The following is a 23,092-nucleotide window of genomic DNA, read 5'->3' on the forward strand; positions in this document are numbered from 1 at the left end:
GCATTGGACAAAGAGAACCTTCTATTCTTGTGCATAATCAAACATTTAGACTTTTGTGGATTTAGTAGCAGACCATTTGCTGTTGCCCATCGAAACACACGATCAAGGTCGTGGTTAAGTTTCCCCAAACACTCACTAGTATCACCTACCGGACTACTTAAAAAGATTTCTTTGTCGTCTGCATACATAAGTATCTGACTATGGACTATTTCAAGAGGGAGGTCATTTGCGTACATGCAAAATAATAGAGGTCCAATTATAGAATCCTATGGAACCCCTTTCGTAACTGATAATGGCAATGAATAAGTATCTCTGGTGTAAACCGTCTGTAACCGATTGTTAAGATAGGAAGTTATGAGAGAGGTAGCAGTAGGTGAGAAATTGAAAAATCTTTGAAGTTTTAGACATAACATTTTGTGATCAACAGTATCGAAAGCCTTTGAGTGATCTAAGAGTACAAGAAAAAAAAAAACTAACATGGTTCTCATCAATATTTCTCCTAATTGACTCCGATACTTCGATCAGTGCACTCACACAACTATGATCTCTGCGGAAACCAGACTGCCTTTCAGATAACAAGTTACCGCGAAGAAGATAATCATATCTGCTTATGTAAAATCTTTTCGAACACTTTAGAAACATAACACAAAATAGCAATGGGTCGTGACTCTGAATTAGATTTCGGTATAGGAATAATCTTTGCATGCTTCCATATCGTGGGATAAGTACTGGAGGTCAGAATTGTGTTAAATAAGTAGTTGAAAAGAGGTATAAATTGAGGGAGCAGTATTCGTATAAACCTGGGGTCCATTTCATCCAGGCCAATAGCATTCGACTTAACCATGAAAAAACTCTCTATGACCTCATCTTGGGTAACGCACCTGAACTCGAAATCGTTCCTCTCAGATAAGATTCCTCCTATGCCGTCATCCGTGTCATAGAAGGATGTGTCCGTCGGAGGGGCAGGGATATTAGTAAACATCTCGTTCAAGTAATTTGGATCACCTTGATAACCGCCCGATGACCTAGACTTCCCAACGCCAATATCATGTATAATTCTCCATTTTTCCCTGGAATCTAAAGCAGAATTGAAACGCATAGAGTAATATTCAGTCTTCGCCGCATTGATATTTCTGTTCGCTATTCTCCGCGCCGATCGATACTCCTCTAGAAGATGTGGTAATCTAAAGCGCTTCCATCGTGAGTATGCAATCTCCCTTTAACTAATAGCAGTCTTAATCGTGTCGTTAAACCATGGTTTAGTACCTGATTTCACTTTGATCCTCTTAACATCAAATTTCTACATTTTTACAAAAGAAGTTCAAGTGATTCGTCAACACTTCAATAGGAAAACTATGCTGCTCTTTATTCCAGGGCATACGAAAGGGTACTAATGGAGCATTTGAACTAAAAACCGCCCCAGGATTTTATTTCGGGCGTCCAAGCTCTTTTTATACCCTCTACCATAGGATACGGGTATGTTAACTTTGTCATTCCGTTTGTAACACATCGAAATATTGCTCTAAGACCCCATAAAGTATATATATTCTAGGTCGTGGTGAAATCACGCTAACTTCCGAACAAAACAAGCTATCGACTTGAAACTTGGCACAAGCAGTTGTTATTGATGTAGGTCAGATGGTACTGCAACGGGGCCATATCGGTCCACTTTTACGTATAGCCCCCATATAAACGGACCCCAAATTTGGCTTGCGATTGCTCAAAGAGAAGCAAATTTCATCCGATCCGGCTGAAACATGGTATATGGTATTAGTATATGGTCTTTAAAAACCATGCAAAAATTGGTCCATATCGGTCCACAATTACATATAGCCCCCATATAAACCGATCCCCCGATTTGGCTTGCGGAGCCTCTAATTGAGTAATGAAATTTGGTACATGGTGTTAGTATATGCAACCACGCAAAAATTGGTCCACATCGGTCTATAATTATATATAGCCCCCATATAAACCGATCCCCCAACGTGGTGTTAGTATAAGGCCGCTAATAACCATGCCAATATTGGTCCATATCGGCCTATAGTCATATATAGCCGATCCCCAATCACACAAAAATTGGTCCATATCGGTTCATAATCATGGTTGCCACTCGAGCCAAAAATAATCTACCAAAATTTTATTTTTATAGAAAACATTGTCAAAATGTTATTTCTATAGAAAATTTTGTCAAAATTTTATTTCTATAGAAAATTTTGTCAAAATTGTATTTCTATAGAAAATGTTGTCAAAATTTTATTTCTATAGAAAATTTTGTCAAAATTTTATTTCTATAGAAAATTTTGTCAAAATTTTATTTCTGTAGAAAATTTTTTTCCAAATTTTATTTCTATAGAATTTTTTTTTCCAAATTTTATTTCTATAGAAAATTTTTTCCAAATTTTACTTCTATAGAAAATGTTTTATTTTGTCAAAAATTTATTTCTATAGAAACTTTAAACATAATTATATACGTATTTAATCAGCGTTTTTTAGTTTAATATATACCACGTATGGGCTATGTGGTATATATTACAGTGTTAGGAAGTTTTAAGATACCTTGACATCGGCAAGTGTTACCACAACCCATGTAATTCAATTGTGGTGTTGGAGTTCGAAATCGTGATTTTATTGCAGCTTGTAAGCTCGTTTGACAAAATTTATATTATTTTTTATTTTTTTTTAATTACTACTGATTTTCTACAGCAGAGCCATTTTCTTTTTCTTTATTTTTGTTTTTTAATTATTAAAAATGTATTGGGATTTTTTGTGAGGAATTTAAATTTGAAATGGGGATTTTTGGGGATGAAAGCATCATAATTTGGGGACAAGAGCCAGAAAAATACTGGCAACACTGCCCACAATTGGCGACGCCTTAGGTCTGGTGGCCAATCGAAGATGTATATTTTCAGCTGACGTCTTGGGCAAGTAAACCAGATTAGTTTGTTTGTTCACAAACTACTCAATTTGGATTGGCGGTTCATAGGAAAAACCCAAAATCGACAATTGACCATTTTCGTGCAAGCGAAGCAACTCCATGTCTCTCTCCAGTCTAACCTTTTTTGTGCATCGGTGATCTCTTGTACGTTTTGGAACTTCAACGACACTAGTCCAATATGTTGTGCATTTTTTCTTGAGATATGTTCCCAAGGAAAGATGCACAACATAGTAGATTTCGAACAAATGTGGTCTTCACTTTTACGATCAGTATCACGTTAAAGTGTTTCCAGCAGTTCATGTCTCTAGTCCCGAGATTCGGACTCTTTCGTCCCCAAAAATCCCCAATAACTTTTTGAAACATTTTTATGAAAAAAAAAATAAATAAATGAATAGGCTTTGCTTTGAAAATCCGTAATAATAAAAACTACAAAATTTTTGTTATGTCTGTTGCGAGTTAGTTCATTCTTCCTACTTGTATAAAACAGTTTACTGTTTTCGGTATATTCGTCATATCTATTTTAACGAATAGTTGTCCAAAGAATGATGTACACAGAGGTGGGGACAATTTGATTACACATTAGAGGATTCGCGATAGTTCTTTGAGCCCTATTCAAAGAATGTAGAAAACAGAATTTCATTTATACCATTATTCTAAACGTGATTTATGTACCGAATAGATTTCGAAAAATCCTAAAATTTCTGGAAGTTTTCCACCAAGTCCCGAAGTCCCCATCCACGAAAAAGTATTCCCAATTTGAGAGAAACTACCAAATACAAGCAACACTGATAGCGAAAAGTGGTATGAGAAGTAAAATATTTATGCACTTTTAAATGTTGGAGGGTTCTAATGATGGCCACTTGTAGTTTCCAATCACATATAAAGCAATCACTTATGACATATGAATTCCATCACGAATAACTTTATTTCTGAATGCAAAATGCTTTTGTAAGCATGTAAACAATAAAATGAAGTCTCACTTGAATTAATTTGACAGCTATCCGACGAGCGGTTTAGAAATGGTATTAACCTGAAGTTGGTTGCAATATAAATCAGCCGCCCGTTCTATTTAAATGAAAGCGCCTAAAGGTATGCTATAGTTATTAGATCGTTATTGGCAATAAACTAATTGGAAGAGTGATGCTACATTCACATCATTTACTTAATGTTAAAGTAGCTTATTTCTTTCCTAGAAGATATGAAAAAATAACCGCGAAAATAAAGAGTTTTTCAACTGGAAAAGCGAACATAATATCGGACTTTAGACGGGTCTATGAATGACATTAAAGGACTGTTCAATAATTCTAATTCCAACTGAATAAAAAGGAAATAATTTGGTAAATGAGATATGTATCCTAATTTTAATAAAAATGTCTGCATTTTAGAGAAGCTGTATCTTGGACTCGGAATAAATTCCCAAATCCTTAAGAGAAGGTCAAAATCTTTGAATCTATGTAAACTTTTCTTCTTAATTGTACACTGCCTCGAATAGCTAGAGTTGTATTGATAACCTTGACAACACTGACAGCTTCTGTAGGGAAAGTAGAAAAAGCAAAAAAAAACTTTTTTCCTCACTTGCGACAATAGTTTCGGAAGCATTGCAATCATGTTTCAAAGACAGCATGCATAAGCAAATAAGTGAAAGAGGGGAAACTTGCATCTTTGAATGTCATACAGGACAAATGATATTGGCAACATACACCAACTATTCCTCTCCACTAACAAAAATTCTTCAGTATCTGCCACTCACACACTCCCCCTTCCCCTCTCGACAACTATTATTATTATTTCTTAGCATAGTTTTCACCCTTAATGGTTTCACGTTTCGTGGATCATGTCACCCCTGTTGATAGTTCAATTCTAGGAACTCATTAACATGTTTTCCATCCATCCATCCGTCCATCCATCCATATTTACCCTAACTATTCTATGATCCATCCATCCGCTGTGATGGAAATTAATTCAGATTTTTATAAAACTGTGCAATAAAAATTACAATTAACACGTTACGCTCCGTTTGACATTTGAATTAATTGAAAATATTGTAAATTGTGAACGATGCAAGTGGCAATAACGGACAGCAACAATGGTTATAAGGAACCATAAAAAGACAAAAAAAACTGGAAAAGAAGTAACAAAAAAAGTGATATACATAACAGGATATTCGATGTAGTTCTTGAGATTTTTGTTGTTCTTGTTTGCATATCCTCCTCCGTATTAAGTTCCTTTAGCAAAGTGAGTAAGGATGACGATGATGATAGCACGCTTCACTTCATATCAATTTTTCTTGAGAAAGAATACTACAGTCAACTACTTTTCATATATCCAGCATAACTACATAAGAACATAAAGGAGTAAGGAACTGCATTAAATATCATTAAAAATTTCTAGGCGAAATGATTTCGCCATTGATTTTAATGAATGGAAAAATCTCTTATTCCACCAGTAATCATTTAAATAATGGGGTAATGGAAATTCAGTTTTTCATTTTCTGTTTGTTCTTTTTCATATTCTCCAAAATCATGTGTTTGGGGAAAGATGGAGGATTTGTCATTTTGATTGTAATACGTGAAAATACAGAGTTTTCCAATAACAGGAGTTATTTTGAGCATTTAAGGCCGAAACACAATGAAAAAAGCAGGCGTTTCAAGTAGCGGCTTTCAAGTAGAAACTACGTAATTAGTAATAACATAATAAAACGACACTAAAATTATTAAAATTCACTACAAAATAGTGAAAGTAAGATTGCCGTGACAGTTAACGGAATTCCATCGAAAAATCTTTTGCACCAATAAGGCTCATTTCCATGTTTGGCACGCCAACAAGCAAAATTTTTGCACCTGGAGCTCAGAAGTTAAATTTGGAATTTTTTGATTACTTTCTAAAGGGAGTCTTAAATTTCTGTATACACTGAAAAAACAGTGAAGCCAGCAGTAAGAAAAATTTTGCTTAATTTTAGAAAATTTTAATTATTTTTGTAAAATTTTAACTTACCAGTATTACAAGCGCTGATATCACGCCGATATCATAAAAATAAGTATATATTTTTTGTAAAATTCAAGAAAACTTATTAGACATAATTAATTTTTTTTTCACTTGTTAAACCAAATTTTGTAGTATCTTCATACTACAAAAAATTGAAGTTGAAAACTGCAAGAATGTCCTTAGTTCCATACGAAGTTCAAGGTGGTCGCATTTGTAGTAAAATTTACAAAATTAAGGAAATAATGAATTAATTTGTTAGAATAACGAATTTAGTAAATCTTTATGCTCCATTTGTTTATAAAATTATAAACCCGTTTTTTAGTTCATTTAACTAACGAACACAAAAATTTCTCCAAACATAATAATTCTATGATAAAATAAAGCTAAATTAGCTTTTTCATTAAATTTAGAGCACAAATTTTGGAAATTTGTGTCACTCCGTTAAAGCGAAGGAACCCGTTTTTAATTTAAAGAAATCATCCTTAAATTAATTGAAAAATTGAATTTTTAGATTTAAGATAAAACGCTTTAAATATAGGCTATGTTAAGATTTATTGGAATGATTCAACATATTTGATTTAAAGATTTTTTTTTTGAATTAGGAAAACATATTTTACTTTTTAAGTATCCGGTATAATTTGGAATTTTAAATTGCCATTTGTTTGCATGAGAATTAATATACCGCGAAAAGGGAACGAAAATTCGGTAAATGAAATCTTTATCCTAATTTCTAATTTTATTGATCCTATATTTAAATCCAGAGAGGATCATAAAAAATGTCTTTATTTTAAAGAAGCCGCATGTTGGCTGGGATTCACTAAACAGAAAAAAAAACTTCACGAAAAAATTTCCAATTAAAATGAAAAATTTAAATGAATCAACAAATTTTTTAATTGAAACAAAAATTGATCACAAAAATTAATAGTATCAATTAATTTTTTAATTGGATCAATTAATTTTTAATTGACCTTCAATTTATTTTTTAACTCATACTATCATTTCTCTGATTGAAGACATTCCAATTAAAAAATTAATTGGATCAGAAAAAAATGTGTGTGTGTGTAACAAAAACCTTAAGGGATGGTCAAAGTCTATGATATTGATTCCGAGCCAAAGAGGTGGAGAATTGAAGTGAGTATACTTTTAAGACACAATTTTCTTTTAAATTGGAATTTTGCATACTTGATTCTAGGAAACAAATTTTAATTAATCGTTTTTCAGTGTTTTCTTTATGTGCTATCAAAGTTCTGTAAAAAACTTAAATTTCGACAACTTAAATTTCCAAATTAAGGGTCGAATTCTAGTAGAAATTATCCTATGTTTCAAGTTCAAAGCGTTTTTTAACTAAAGTATTGAAATATGTAGTCAAATTTAAAGACGATTTTTTTTAATTTCACAATTATTAAAGTCAAGTTGACCTCAGTAAAATAATTTTTGTAATGTATAGTATGTAAAGTCGAGTCTCTCAAATGACTTCATTGAAAATATTATCGACTTTTCGACAAGGAAAAAACTTTATATTATAGTAATGCCCCTTCTATCCCAGCAAAAAAAGTAGCGCAAAATTGGTGCAGAAGCGATGAAGTGTGATCCTTGAAGTGTAATTTGAATTCCGTTTTTTGGATGTGAATTAAAAAATGTTGTAATGTTTTGCCAAATGAATAATTTTTATAATTTTCTATGATTTTTAATGCATTCTACCAATTGTCTGAATTTTCACAAATTCACAGTTTTTCTGAAATGGATTTAGGATTTTTTTCTACAAAATTTAAATAATTTATACCAATTTATTAATTCTTACTCTGTTTTTAACGTATTTGTACCCATTCAAAATATGAAACAAGTATATACAGCACTAAGTTCGGCCGGGCCGAATCTTAAATACCCACCACCATGAACCAAATATTAGGGTTTCCTTTGAAATTTTAGGAGGGCTTGAGGACTTGAGGATATTCCCGAAGATAAATTTAAAGATTTCACCTACGAGGACTATATCAGATTCTGGATTTATAAGAACCATTTTTGTTTGAGTTTTAAAGGAATCGTTAACATCTCTTGTAAGTGTGCAAGAAAATTATAAAATAACGTCTTAATTTGAAATCTTAAATCTATGGAAGTAAAATCTGGAAATTTTACATTGAGTTTTAAGCAATTTTCATGATCAGTGCGCCTTCTACACCATCAAGAAGTGAATTCGGTCTATATGGAGGCATTATCAAATGGACCGATAAAAACTTAATCCGATACACGTTTTTGTGAGCCTAAAATATCAGAATATTTACAAATTCAGGCAAATCAGATAAAAACTACGGTTTCTAGAAACCCAAGGAGTTAAATCGGGAGATCGTTCTTATGGGGGCTATACTAAAATATGGACCGATAATCACCGTTTTCGGCACACCTCTTTATGACCCGAAAATACCTCTAGATTTCCAATTTCAGGCAAATAGGATAAAAACTTCGGATTCTAGAAGCCCAAGAAGTAAAATCGGGAAATCGGTTTATATGGGGGCTATACCAAAATATGCACCGATACTCACCATTTTCGGCACACCTCTTATGGTCCTAAAATACCTCTAGATATCCAATTTCAGACAAATTGGATAGAAACTAGAGGTGTGCACGTGACACGAAATTGTCGTGACGGCTGCGGCGTGATTAGCCAATCAAATGTCATGCGTGAGCGTGAGTCACGAAAATAATATCTTCGTGAGTGTGCGTGAGTAACGAATTTCGGAAAAACACGCTCACGAAAATAGTCTCGCTTACGAACATAAAATGCCTACGAGTTGAATTCATTTATAATTTTATTGACATCCTAGGTGTTAACCAGTTTTATAACGCTCTCGATTTTAATTATACTCATGTTTTTAGTCAAGTTCTATAGGTAAATTACTCATAAAATTATTCGTGAGTCACGACATTTTTCGTGAGTCACCATGTTTTTCGTGAGTCACGACATTTAAAAGATTTTCGTGCGTGAGTGTGCGTGAGTACAAATTTTCTTTTCGTGAACGTGCGTGAACGTGAGTCCTACCAAAAAATATCGTGCGTGAGTGTGCGTGAATAAGATTTCTCCATCGTGAGTGTGCGTGAGCAAAATATTACTCACGTGCACACCTCTATTAGAAACTACGGTTTCTATAAGCCCAAGACCCAAAATCGGGAGGTCGTTTTATATGGGGGCTATACCAAAACATGGACTGATACTCACAATTTTTGGCACACGTATTTGTGGTCCTACAATACCTCTAGATTTCCAATTTCAGGTAAATTGAATAAAAACTGCGGTTTCTATAAGCCAAAGAAGTAAAATCGGGAGATAGGTCTATATGGGGGCTTTACCAAAATATGGACCGATACTCACAATTTTTGGCACACCTCTTTATGGTCATAAAATACCTCTAGATTTCAAATTTCAGGCAAATTGGATAAAAACTACGATTTCTATAAGCCCAAGACCCCAAATCGCGAGGTCGTTTTATATGGGGACCATACCAAAACATGGGCCGATACTCACAATTTTTGGCACACGTATTTGTGGTCCTACAATACCTCTCGATTTCCAATTTCAAGTAAATTGAATAAAAACTGCGGTTTCTATAAGCCCAAGAAGTAAAATCGGGAGATCGGTCTATATGGGGGCTATACCAAAACATGGACCGATACTCACCATTTTTGGCACACCTCTTTATGGTCATAAAATACCTCTAGATTTCAAATTTCAGGCAAATTGGATAAAAACTACGATTTCTATAAGCCCAAGACCCCAAATCGGGAGGTCGGTTTATATGGGGACTATATAAAAACCTGGACCGATATAGCCCATCTTCGAACTTGACCTGCCTGCAGACAAAAGACGAGTTTGTGCAAAATTTCAGCACGATTGCTTCATTATTGAAGACTGTAGCGTGATTACAACAGACAGACAGACAGACAGACGGACAGACGGACATCGTTATATCGTCTTAGAATTTCTCCCTGATCAAGAATATATATACTTTATATAGTCGGAAATCGATATTTCGATGTGTTACAAACGGAATGACAAACTTATACCCCCATCACCATTCTATGGTGGTGGGTATAAAAACGGGTTTTAAAAAATTGAATTATCCCTTAAATGCACAAGATCACCGATTCCTCCGATAATATTCAAAAAATTCATACATTTTGGTTGTATCTTAAAAACTACAATGAACCAATGTGGACCAATTTTTGCATGTTAGTTAAAGACCATTACCAAATTTCAGCCGGATCGGAGGAAATTTGCTACTCTTAGAGGCTCCGCAAGCCAAATCTGGGGATCGGTTCGGTTTATATGGGGGCTATATATAATTTTGAACCGATTTGGACCAATTTTTGCATGGTTGTGAGAGACCATATACTACACCACGTATCAAATATCAACCCGATCGGATGAATTTTGCTGCTCCAAGAGGCTCCGCAAGCCAAATCTGAGCGTCGGTTTATATGGGGGCTATACGTAAAAGTGTTTCGATATGGTGCATTTTCAATATCATCCGACCAATAGCAATACCAACTACTTGTGGCAAGTTTCAAGTCCATAGCTTGTTTCGTTCGCAAGTTAGCGTGATTTCAACAGACGGACGGACGGACATGCTTAGATAGACTCAGCATTTCACCACGACCCAGAATATGTACTTCATAGGGTCTTAGAGCAATATTTCGATGTGTTACAAAAGGAATGACAAAGTTAATATACCCCCATCCTATGGTGGAGGGTATAAAAACATCTCTGGACCTAGTGTATGGAGATAAAAAGGACTAACTTGAAGGGATTCGCCTATTAGACCTGTACTGCCATATATATCATAAAGATAAAGTTATATCGACACAAAATTTCAATTTGTATGGGGCATGAATTTCTCTCGCTGCTTCCTAGTGCTATCAACTTATTGCCCTGTATCTTAATACATGAATATAAATGAATAGTTTGAAATACTTACCTCCATGTTAAATCGGTTTTATCCCATTTAGGGCCCTGCAGCACATACCGCTTCATACGGCCATGATGTAGATTATCCGGTGAAAAGGATAATGTTTGGTTGCTATCACCCACACCACAACGTGGTCGTTTGATAAGCTTTTTCGTTTCACTATCGAGTTCACCGGTCACTGGAATGTTGCCAAAACGCTACAAAATAAGAAAATGCCAGGTCACACCATCCATCCATTTCCAACAAAGGTGATCTAGTAGGTGGTTAGTAGTGCATCAGCATACGTTACCTGTAAGTTTCTTATCGCATCCTTGAATTGTTCCTCAGTCCTTAAAGCTCCCGTTTCGAAATCTGACTTTGGTAGATAATCAAACTCCATCAAGTAATTATACTGCAAATAAAATGGAAACAACAACAACAAAAACGAAACATTAGTTGTGGCTTTTAATAAAAGAGAGGACGTTTTGGGGTTATTAGCATAACATTTTAATGGGCATTAAGCCAATCTACATCAACAAAGCAACGCAACAACTGAGTGGCTAGGCAACCAAGACGGGACGACAAAGGACAAAACTGACTGGCAGCAATATCGAAGATAAAGCAAAAACAAACAAAAAAAAAAAAACAAAAACTTCCAACTAATGCATATTTATGGCATTGTTGCTGGTCATGTTCTGTTCTAGTTGCCAGTTGCTTGGTTCTTTTTTGGCCACTAAGATTTGAATGTGTTTTTGTGTTTCTTGCATTTTAGTAAGTGGTGTTGTTGGTGTTAGGGCCACTGATGATGATGATGATGCTGCTGCTGCTGTTGTAAGGAAGCCAACAACCAAAACAAGCCCAAATGGTGGGTGTAGTGTTTAGCATAAAATAGCTTCGCAAAGTTCTAAACAAACAATACTTAAATGGTTAAAGGAAACTCTTAGTAACACCCTCAATTGGTTGCCACGACTTTGCCAAATTATCCATGAGTTTGTTGCCAGCTTAGTTATAATATTGCCATAGGATCTTACCAAAACTCTAATAAAATGGGGCTAACCTGCAAAGGTTTTGTACAGAAAGGCCTGTTATATGTCAAATAGGGAAATATTATAACTTTCACTTGAAATGTCTAAATCTTATTATGAAACTCATATTCCATCATTATATGATGATGGGGGGTATAATAACCCAGCAAAAAAAGCGTCCCCAAAAAGTAATGAAAATGACCTTTTTGGATCCGGGAGTGGTGCAAAATTGACGCAGAAGCGATGAATTTAACATGGGCTTGTCATAGGACGGAAGTCCTCCATTTCAACATCCGGTGCACTGAATTTGCATCACTTCTTTATGCGTGATCCGAGTTCAATGTTTTGTATGTAAATTAAAAAAATCTGTGATATTTTGTTAAATAAATAATTTTTATAATTTTTTATAATTTCAAAATGCAAAATTTTTTCAGATTGGATTTAGCATTTTTTTCGACAAAATTTCAATAATGTTTTTAAACTGTTTGTAACCAATTTGGAACAAAAAAAAGTTTAAATTACCTATTAAAAATATGAAAAATGCATGTTATAAAAATTGAATGAAAATAACTTCCTGTGTAATTAAAATAAAATATTCTATTCTAAGCATATGATTTTTTAGGACCCAAGTAGTTAATTCCAATTTCGAATCATTTCAGCAATCTGCACTTTTATTGTCTAGGTTGCTGAACTTTATAGTTATTGAATAGCTGAAGTGAGAACTGTTCCATAAATTGAAGAGACGTCAACCTGTGGACATTCAAAAAAGGGGTTTTTAAGACTACATCCTTTGTTACTCATTCGACACTTTCATAAGATTTTCTTGAACGTTTGGAGGGAAATTTAAGATTCCTTCTAGAAAATAAACAAAAATGTTCCTAGAAATCTGAAATCTAATACTACGCATTTTAATTCTATATTAAAATGCGATAAATTTCAAAAATTGGATCAATTCGATTATTGAGTCAAAAACGAAACGTTTCTTCGTCACGGTATACGTATGTTGCCAGAGAGTTGGAAAAATTAGTGGCTTTCGATTGAGCAGTAGGCTACAAATTTTTGTTGTTTTTGGAATTAATTTTCAAAGATTTAAAAATATCCCGAATTTTCAATTGATTCCACACTCAAAAAAATAAGTGAATCCTATATGGCAATAAAGCCAATTTAATTCTTTTTTAGTTCATGGAATTATTATATTTAGAGGAAGTTTTTTGACATTAATAATTTTTTCTATACGTTAGTTAAATAAACGAAAAAGGGGGAAATTATATCAAAATGAAGCATAAAGATTTCCTAAATTCTTGTCTCCTACAAAATAGTTCAGAATTTCTTAAAATTTTACCAATAATGCGTTTATTATATTGATTTATTTATATGGTACTAAATACAATTTTACAATTTAGAACTCCAATTTTTTTCCCTCTTCGAAATTTTTATTTAACAAGTGAAAAAAAAAAAATAATTATGAATTTGAATTTGTTAACAAATATTTATTTGTTTTTGTGAAATCGTCGTGACATCTGCAATTTGGTACACAATGTAATTAAAATTTTCTAAAGCGAATCCAACTTTTCTAAATTTAAACAAAATTTTCCTTTCTGGTGGTTTCACTATGTTTTGCATTTAATTTTGTTCGACAAATAAAAAAATCAGATTTATGATTTCACCAAAGGCCTTTTATAAGGACAGTTTACAGCACACTTAAACCATAAGGGATGTAATATTTTTAAGCCCAAATGTGTAAGAGTATATGTAACAATGTTTGGTAGTTATTGTGGCCAATCTATAATGCTCTTTTGGCCATTTATTCCACTCGTTGCTATCAGTGTTGCTATTTTATATAATACCAAAATCTATGACATGATTTCTTAATCATAAAAAAAAACGTTCACTATATAATGGTAAGCATGTTGCATTAGGCCGAAGCTTCGAATTTAATCAATCAAGGGAAAAGTCTGAAGACTAGATTTTGATACCACTATAACCTTCAAAAATGACTCTGTCACTGTCTTGGTTTTATAAGAAACAGATCTTGTAATTTGAGATGTGAACAATTTGAAAAATTCATAAAAACTATGAGTTAATATTGTCCCTTTATTTGTGCCAATAAATGAGTACAAAACTTGGAATTTTGGGAGTATTTATTGAAAAATGCTAATTCAAGATGTTCAGAACATTAACTGTATATGAAGTCATACAGACCGATCTTGTTAAACTTATTCCCAATATGACCGGAATCTTGCAAACAACAAATACATGGACGGTCAGACGGAGAGGCACTAAGGGTTAGATCGACTAAACCACTATGTGGTTTAGGGGGCGCTGAATATGGAGCCCATGAAAATTAACCCCGAAACCTAAATGAATAAGGACCCAAAAAATTATATGGAGAACAACAACATCAGTTTCTTATGTTTAACTTAAATTTATTTATGACGTTCATTTGCATAATGAAAATAAACCCCAACTTCATTGTAGGGATTGTGGATCGTTTTTATAAGGGACCTATTTTCGCATTATGATGATTTGGCCTAGCAGGGATGGCCTTCGCCCTGGATTTAAGACTTTCTCCTATGGACAGAATCCAAAGTCGGCTAGCGCGATTCCCAAGAGATTCATATTGAGTAACACTTATTAATTTGTTTTCTTAATACTTCATATTTATTAATTAGTTAGGGTTCATTTTCAAATGGTCTTTTAAATCAAAGGTGACAATTAGTCAAAATTTTATTTTTGGATCGATTTTTATGCTTCAGTTGCACTTCGTTGGACCTTATATTCATTATGAAACGTCGCCCATCATTTGTCGCTCTGTTTCATTTGAGTTGTAGGGCTCATTTTCACACCACCGGCATAGAGTATAATAATCCGAAATATTTAAAATTAACCCCTTACGTTTTCAAGTGGGGCCTATTTCACTTTATCACAAGTTTTTGGGATTTAACCCGTAATCCTCCGTATACAAGATAGATCTGCTAACATTTACTCTATTATGACACCCTCCTTATTCGACGTTACGAAATTGGGCCCCTTGAAAATTAGCCCAAAAAACCTCCACAAATTTATATTACTTTATTTATATTACAACTTTTTTAATTTCATTGAAATATTGCAATTGAAAATGAACTCGAAATGCCTTGTTTGCTATTATTTTGCTTTTTCAGGTGGGACGTATTCTCGGTTTCTGGCATTTGTCAATGAAGGCGACTCTACAGAATTTTGTTGTCCTGAATAGCATTCTATTGCATCAATTTACGTACGTTATTATTTGGCGGGTCCCGGGCACGTATGCCACTCGAGCCAAAAATGAAAAAAAAATGACCAAAAAATGCCGAACAAATATTTTGCAAAATTTTATTTATACGGAAAAATTTCTCAAAATTTTATTTAAAAAAATCTCGAGATTGTATTTCTATTGAAAATTTTCTAAATATTTTATTTCTATAGAAATTTTTTTCAAAATTTTATTTTTACAGAAAATTTTTTCAAAATTTTATTTCTATAGAAAATTTTCTCAAAATTTTATTTCTGTAGATCTTTTTTACATTTTATTTCTGTAGAAAATTTTGTCAAAATTTTATTTCTATGGAAAATTTTTTAAAATATTATTTTTACAAAAAATTTATTTCTATAGAAAATTTTCTCAAAATTTTATTTCTGTAGATTTTTTTTTAAATTTTATTTCTATAGAAAATTTTGTCAAAATTTTGTTTCTATAGACAGTATTGTCAAAATTTTATTTCTATAGAAAATTTTCTCAAAAATTTACTTCTATAGAAAATTTTCTAAGAATTTTATTTCTACAGATTTTTGTTTTTTCAAAATTTTATTTCTTTACAAATTTTCTTTTTAAATTTTATTTCTATAGAAAATTTTCTGAAAAATTTATTTCTATAGAAAATTTTCTCAAAAATTTATTTCTATAGAATGTTTTATCAAAATTTTATTTCTATAGAAAATTTTGTCAACATTTTATTTCTATAGTTTTTTTACATTTTATTTCTGTAGAAAATTTTGTCAAAATTTTATTTCTATAGAAAATTTTCTCAAAATTTTACATCTATAGAAAATTGTCTCAAAATTTTAATTCTATAGAAAATTTTCTTAGAATTTTATTTCTATAGATTTTTGTTTTTTTCAAAATTTTATTTTTTTACAACTTTTCTTTTTAAATTTTTTTTTCTGTAGAAAATTTTTTAAAATTTTATTTCTATGGAAAGTTTTGTCAAAATTTTATTTCCGTAGATTTTTTTACATTTTATTTCTGTAGAAAATTTTGTCAAAAATTTCATTTCTGTACATTTTTTTACATTTTATTTCTGTAGAAAATTTTGTCAAAATTTTATTTCTATAGAAAATTTTCTCAAAATTTTACTTCTATAGAAAATTGTCTCAAAATTTTATTTCTATAGAAAATTTTCTTAGAATTTTATTTCTATAGATTTTTGTTTTTTCAAAATTTTATTTTTTTGCAACTTTTCTTTTTAAATTTTATTTCTGTAGAAAAGTTTTTAAAATTTTATTTCTATGGAAAGTTTTGTCAAAATTTTATTTCTATAGAAAAATTTGTCAACATTTTATTTCTAGTAAAAATGTTGTCAAAATTTTATTTCTAGTGAAAATTGTCTCAAAATGTTATTTCTATTGGAAAAACTCTCAAAATTTTATTTCTATAAAAAATTGTAAAGTACCTCTTAAGAATATTTTGCAAAATCTACCAAAACATAAAGAACTCTACCAAATAATAAAAAATCTACAATTTTTGGTAGAATTCTACCAATTGTGGCTATCGTGGCCCCGAGTCCTGAGAAATGGGCCTCTAGATCTAAATTTTATTGTAAGCTTTCATTTATAAGCTAAACTTACGGAGGATTTTACCGAAGTAGGATAACACGATTCTAATCTGATAAATATGGTCAGGAGGTGGCTGTGAGACGTTGATAGATTCAAAGTGGGCTAAGGCCCATAGCAGGCTATAGCAAAGCCAAAGTTATATAAGTGAAATGCCTTCGGCCGGGGCGTGAGATTTTTTCCTATAGACAGAGTCCAAAGAGAGTTCATTGTCACATGGTGTTTTATATCAAAAGTGAAAATAAACCACAATTTTTTTACCAACCCAACCTAAAATCTCGTAGATTAATAGGGCATCTATGTTCCGACCGTATCTGCCCAATTTTATAAAAATCCAAAAATTTACAAACACCTGGCATCATAAGAAACTACGATAAGAACCTACTCCATGCATACAGAAAGAACGACATTGAGTAGATACATGCAAATGTATTCTACGCTTTGAAATTACTTCCGGTTTGTCAAGGATGCATATTAAAATGTCCATAAGAATATGAGAGTATTTAAATGGCAAGACCATAAGCTGAATATCCTTTCATGATAACAATGCCTCCACAAAAAAAAAAGAAATATGAAAATATCTACAGGAAAGAAATCAGCAGAAGAATGCCAGAGTTTTATGCTCATTTTACGATTTCATGCTTTTTGGTTATTTTGTGAATTTTGATTTTTGGCATAGACTACAAAAGATGCATTAGCTTAACAGACTTTTTTATGACACACTTTCCGTGTATATTTTATTAAACTCTATGGTAATGCTTAAGTATTAGGATTAATGGAACCATAATAAATTTTTTTTAAAGATATATATTCGATAGTAAAACTAAATTTAGAAAATCTTAGAAATGTGGGTGCCTAAATGAAAAAATAAACAAGTATATACGGCCGTAAGTTCGGCCAGGCCGAAGCTTAGGTACCCTCCATCATGGATTGCGTAGAAAATTCATCTAAACACTGCCATCCACAATCGAATTACTTAAGTTGCGGTAACGCTTGCCGATGGCAAGGTATCTTAAAACCTCCTAACACCATCTTCTAAATTGTATGTAAGTCCATACGTGGTATATATTAAATCATAAACGATCGATCCAATACGTATATAATTCAGTTTGACAAAGTAGACATAAAATTTTGACAAAATTTTCTACAGAAATAAAATTTTGACAAAATTTGCTATAGAAAGAAAATTTTAACAAAAATTTCTACAGAAATAAAATTGTAACAAAATTTTCTATAGAAATAAACTTTTGACAAAATTTTCTATAGAAATAAAATCTTGGTAGATTATTTTTGGCTCGAGTGGCAACCATGATTATGAACCGAATAAAATTTGAACAAAATTTTCTATAGAAATAAAATTTTGACAATGATGAAAATTTTATTATGAACCGAATAAAATTTTAGCAAAATTTTATCTAGAAATAAAATTTTGACAAATTTTTCTTTAGAAATAAAATTTTGGTAGATTATTTTTGGCTCTAGTGGCAACCATGATTATGAACCGATATGGACCAATTTTTGTGTGATTGGACCAATTTTGGTATGGTTGTTAGAGACCATATACTAACACCACTTCCTAATTTGAACCGGATCGGATGAATTTTGCTCCTCCAGGAGGCTCCGGAGGTCAAATCTGGAGAACGTTTTATATGGGGGATATATATAATTAAGGACCGATATGGACCAATTCTGGCACGGTTGTTAAAGATCATATATGGGGGCTATATATAATTATGGACCGATATGGACCAATTTTTTCATGGTATACCAATACCATGTACCAAATTTCAGCCGGATCGGATGAAATTTGCTTCTCTTAGAGGCTCCGCAACCCAAATCTGGGGATCGGTTTATATGTGTGCTATATATAATTATGGACCGATGTGGACCAATTTTTGCACGGTTGCTAGAGACCATATACCAATACCATGTACCAAATTTCAGCCGGATCGGATGCAATTTGCTTCTCTTTGAGGCATTGGCGTAGCTAGGGGGGTGCTGGGGGGGTGCTGGGGGGGGGGGGGCTATGCCCCCCCAGAATAGTTCTTGCCCCCCCAGAATAATCAAAGCTACAGTTGATTTATATTTTAATTCAAGCTTTGCGATGTGTTTAATCCAATTAAGATTGTGGCAGAGAGAGTATGTTAAGCATATTTTTTAGTATTGATATTTACATTACAACTAAAAACACGTAATAAAAACACTAAAAGGAAACTTGAGACGCACATTTTCAAAAATAGTCAATTTATAACTACGTTGATTAAAATCATAAATTGTCACATGCCCAATTTACCATCTAAAATCGTCAAAATCACGAAAAATCCACAGAGTTGGCACCGCTGCTCTCGACAGTTGCTTCGTTGTATTCTGTTCTCAGAGAATTTTTAAAAACTAATCGAAGATAGATGTTTTATAATATTCAATTTCTTTTTTGCCTTTTATTTAATTTTTTATTCTTAGTATTTTTTATACACGATGAATATATTAAGTTTATGTTTTGCTTTATGATTTCTAGTCCTGTTTTAAAACACACATTTTAAATAAAATTTAAAAATCATATGTTTGTTGTCTTGAATTAAAAATAAATTACAAACAATATTTTTCAAACACATACTTAAAGCAATGCTTTTATTTTTTGTTATATTAAATAATGGTAAGTTGCTATTTGATTATTTATAGCGGTGTCGTGGAACCGGCTCCCACACACAATAAAATATTTTTTGTCTTCAACCATGAAATTAATTGATCTAATTAATTATACCCTTCACCACTACTGTGGTACAGGGTATAATAAGTTTGTGCATTTGTATATAACGCCAAGAAATAGTGGTCATAGACCCATCTTTTAGTATACCGATCGGGTAAGAATTAAAATCTGAGTCGATTTAGCGATGTCCGTCTGTCTGTCTGTCTGTCCGTCCGTCTGTCTGTATATGTAATTTTGTGCACAAAGTACAGCTCGCAATTTAAGTCCGATCGTCCTCAAATTTGGCATAGGGCCGTTTCTTGAGACAGAGACAATTGCTATTGGTTTTGGAAAAAATCGGTTCAGATTTAGATATAGCTGCCATATATAATTATCTACGATGTGGTCATAGTTAGCGTGTTTATCAACCAATTTTCTTGAAATACCGTACATCCAAATATTTAATGAATCTCGCAAATCTTGCAAAATATCAGCCAAATCGGTTCAGATTTAGATATAGCTCCCATATATATCTTTCATCCGATTTAGACTCATATGACCACAGAGCCCAAAATTTACTACCGATCTTCATGAAATTTTGCACAGAGGGTAGAATTGGCATTCTACCAATGCTTGGTACACTTGATTGAAATCGGTTCAAATTTAGATATAGCTCCCATATATATCTTTCGTCCGATTTGAACTTATATGGCCACAAAAGCCAGAGATTTGCCGTGATTTGCTTCAAATTTTGCTCAAGGGGTACGTTTAATAGTATCGTTAAGCGTGTCAAATTTTGTTAAAATCGGTTCAGATTTAGATATAGCTCCCATATATATCTTTCGTCCGATTGAACTTATATGGCCTCAAAATCCAGGGTTTTGCCGTGATTTGCTTCAAATTTCGCACAAGGAGTACGTTTAGTAGTATAGGTAATTGTGCCAAATTTGGTTGAAATCGATTCAGATTTAGATATGGCTCCCATATATATCTCCCGTCCGATTTGCACTCATATGACCAGGGGGGCCAAAGTTATACTCCCATTTACGTGAAATTTCGCATAGATAGCAGAATTATTGTTCTAACTATACATGTCAAATTTATTCAAAATCGGTTCAGATTGTATATAGCTCCCATATATACGTACACCAGAGTTGGGGAAATATGGTCGACTGTTTCATATTTTAGACCCATTTTCAATGGGATTTTCCTCCAATTGACTGGATAGTTTCCACAGAGAATACAAATATGGCCAAAATTCTCACAGTTTACACAAAATTCTGTGATGATTTCCCCATATCCTACACACTGCAATGCCAAAATTTCCACAGAACGGATGAGTTTTAAATAAGGCTCCAAGTCGCCCTACACATATCTTGGCGAGATCTAACCAATATCCTTGTAAAATCGCCACTGCTGAGTAGCAAAAATTTTAAATATTACTCTAATTGTCCTATATCTCGAATACATATGTATCGCCTGAAAAATTAAAAATCTCTTTTGTACAATTGCATTAAAATTTCTCTCGCTTCATATTTCCCATATTTTTTACTAACATTGTGTATCATCCCAGGGCGTTAGCCGATTTAAATTTTAATTCTAGAGTTTTTGTAGAAGTACAAAAAATTGTTTCCATTAAAAGTATTTGTATCTGGAAATGCAAACCTTTATATAGCTCCCAGCAAATTTTAAGTAGTTGAGATGGTAACACAAATGTTTGTCTACATAGTGGTGAAGGGTATAATATAGTCGGCTCCGCCCGACTTTAGATTTTACTTACTTGTTTTAAATTGAAATGTATTCAATCAAAAAAAAATGATAGTATCAATCATCAAAGCCAATTAAAAAATTAATTGATACAACTAATTTTTGTGATTGAGTTTTTTTTTGTTTTTGATTGATTTTGCTGCATATTGCCTTTAACACCACAATAAAATTGAGGATGTATAGTTTTATCAATAGGGGTAATTTATCGCTTCGGAAATTTCGACAAAATTTTGAAGGATGTCTGGGGGGGGGCATAGCCCCCCCCAGAGAAAATTTCTAGCTCCGCCAATGCTTTGAGGCTTCGCAAGCCAAATCTGGAGATCGGTTTATATGGGGGCTATATATAATTATGGACCGATGTGGACCAATTTTTGCATGATTGTTAGAGACCATATACCAACACCATGTACCAAATTTCAGCCGGATCGGATGAAATATGCTTCTCTTAGAGGCTCCACAAGCCAAATCTGGGGATCGGTTTATATGGGGACTATATATAATTAAGGACCGATATGGACCAATTTTTGCATGGTAGTTAGAGACCATATACCAACATCATGTACCAAATTTCAGCCGGATCGGATGAAATTTGCTTCTCTTTGAGGCTCCGCAAGCCAAATCTGGGGATCGGTTTATATGGGGGCTATATATAATTATGGACCGATGTCGACCAATTTTTGCATGATAGTTAGAGACCATATACTAACACCATGTACCAAATTTCAGCCGGATCGGACTAAATTTGCTTCTCTTAGAGGCTCCACAAGCCAAATCTGGGGATCGGTTTATATGGGGGCTATATATAATTATGGACCGATATGGACCAATTTTTGCATGGTTGTTAGAGACCATATACCAACACCATGTACCAAATTTCAGCCGGATCGGATGAAATATGCTTCTGTTAGGGGCTCTACAAGCCAAATCTGAGGGTCCCTTTATATGGGGGCTATACGTAAAAGTGGACCGATATGGCCCATTTTCAATACCATCCGACCTACATCGACAACAACTACTTGTGCCAAGTTTCAAGTCGATAGCTTGTTTCGTTCGGAAGTTAGCGTGATTTCAACAGACGGACGGACGGACGGACGGACGGACGGACATGCTTAGATCGACTCAGAATTTCACCACGACCCAGAATATATATACTTTATGGGGTCTTAGAGCAATATTTCGATGTGTTACAAACGGAATGACAAAGTTAATATACCCCCATCCTATGATGGAGGGTATAATAAATAAATAAATAAAAACAAACGGTTTGGGAAGTGGAGATTAGAGAATATCATACTTTATTTTATTCGAGAACAACAATTGATGTTATGTTACTAAGTCAAAAAAAGTGATTATTATACTCATAACCTTTTGGATACAATACCGATATGCTTATATAATTGCTAAGACATATCTAAGCATATCTCAACTTTCTTTATGTAGCAGTGCAGAAACCTTACTAGCCATTTTCGTTTTTAATTTAAAAGACCGTGTGAAAATGAACCCTAACTGATGGAGAAATATGAAAATTTTATAATTGCTACACAGTGCGAATCTCTTAGAAACTTTGTGCCACTTTAGACACTTTGTTCATAGATACAGTCTTACACTCCGACTGAAAGCCGTCCAGGCAACAACCAAATTTGATACGATACAATGCTATTCAGAACAACAATAGTTGCTTAGAATACGAAAATAGGCCCCACTTGAAAAACGAAAAAAGGGAATTGGGGTTTATTTTCATTCGAAATTTTGGGGTTTATTTTCATAATGCAAACGGTGCTCAAAAATAAAATTAAGTTACTTCAAAAAACATAAACAAATTGGGTTTGACGTTTTCCATATAATTTTTTTGGGGTCCTAGTTCATTTAGATTTTGGGGCTAATTTTCATGTGGCTCATATTT

At 33.0% G+C, this 23,092-nt stretch overlaps 1 protein-coding gene across 1 annotated transcript in view; it reads right to left on the minus strand.

Moving 5' to 3' along the window:
- Positions 1 to 266: 266 nt before the first annotated feature.
- LOC142239700 (matrix metalloproteinase-2-like) overlaps positions 267 to 23,092 on the minus strand; it is a 219,287-nt gene continuing 196,461 nt past the window's right edge. Inside the window, exons 2-6 of the mRNA XM_075311483.1 lie at positions 11,171 to 11,272; positions 10,891 to 11,078; positions 882 to 1,070; positions 535 to 604; positions 267 to 326 (exon numbers count right to left, since the gene is read on the minus strand). Coding sequence (XP_075167598.1) covers positions 267 to 326; positions 535 to 604; positions 882 to 1,070; positions 10,891 to 11,078; positions 11,171 to 11,272 — 609 coding nt within the window. The remainder of the gene's footprint in view (positions 327 to 534; positions 605 to 881; positions 1,071 to 10,890; positions 11,079 to 11,170; positions 11,273 to 23,092) is intronic.

The sequence above is a fragment of the Haematobia irritans genome, chromosome 5, assembly GCF_050003625.1.
Source record: "Haematobia irritans isolate KBUSLIRL chromosome 5, ASM5000362v1, whole genome shotgun sequence".
NCBI lineage: Eukaryota > Metazoa > Arthropoda > Insecta > Diptera > Muscidae > Haematobia > Haematobia irritans.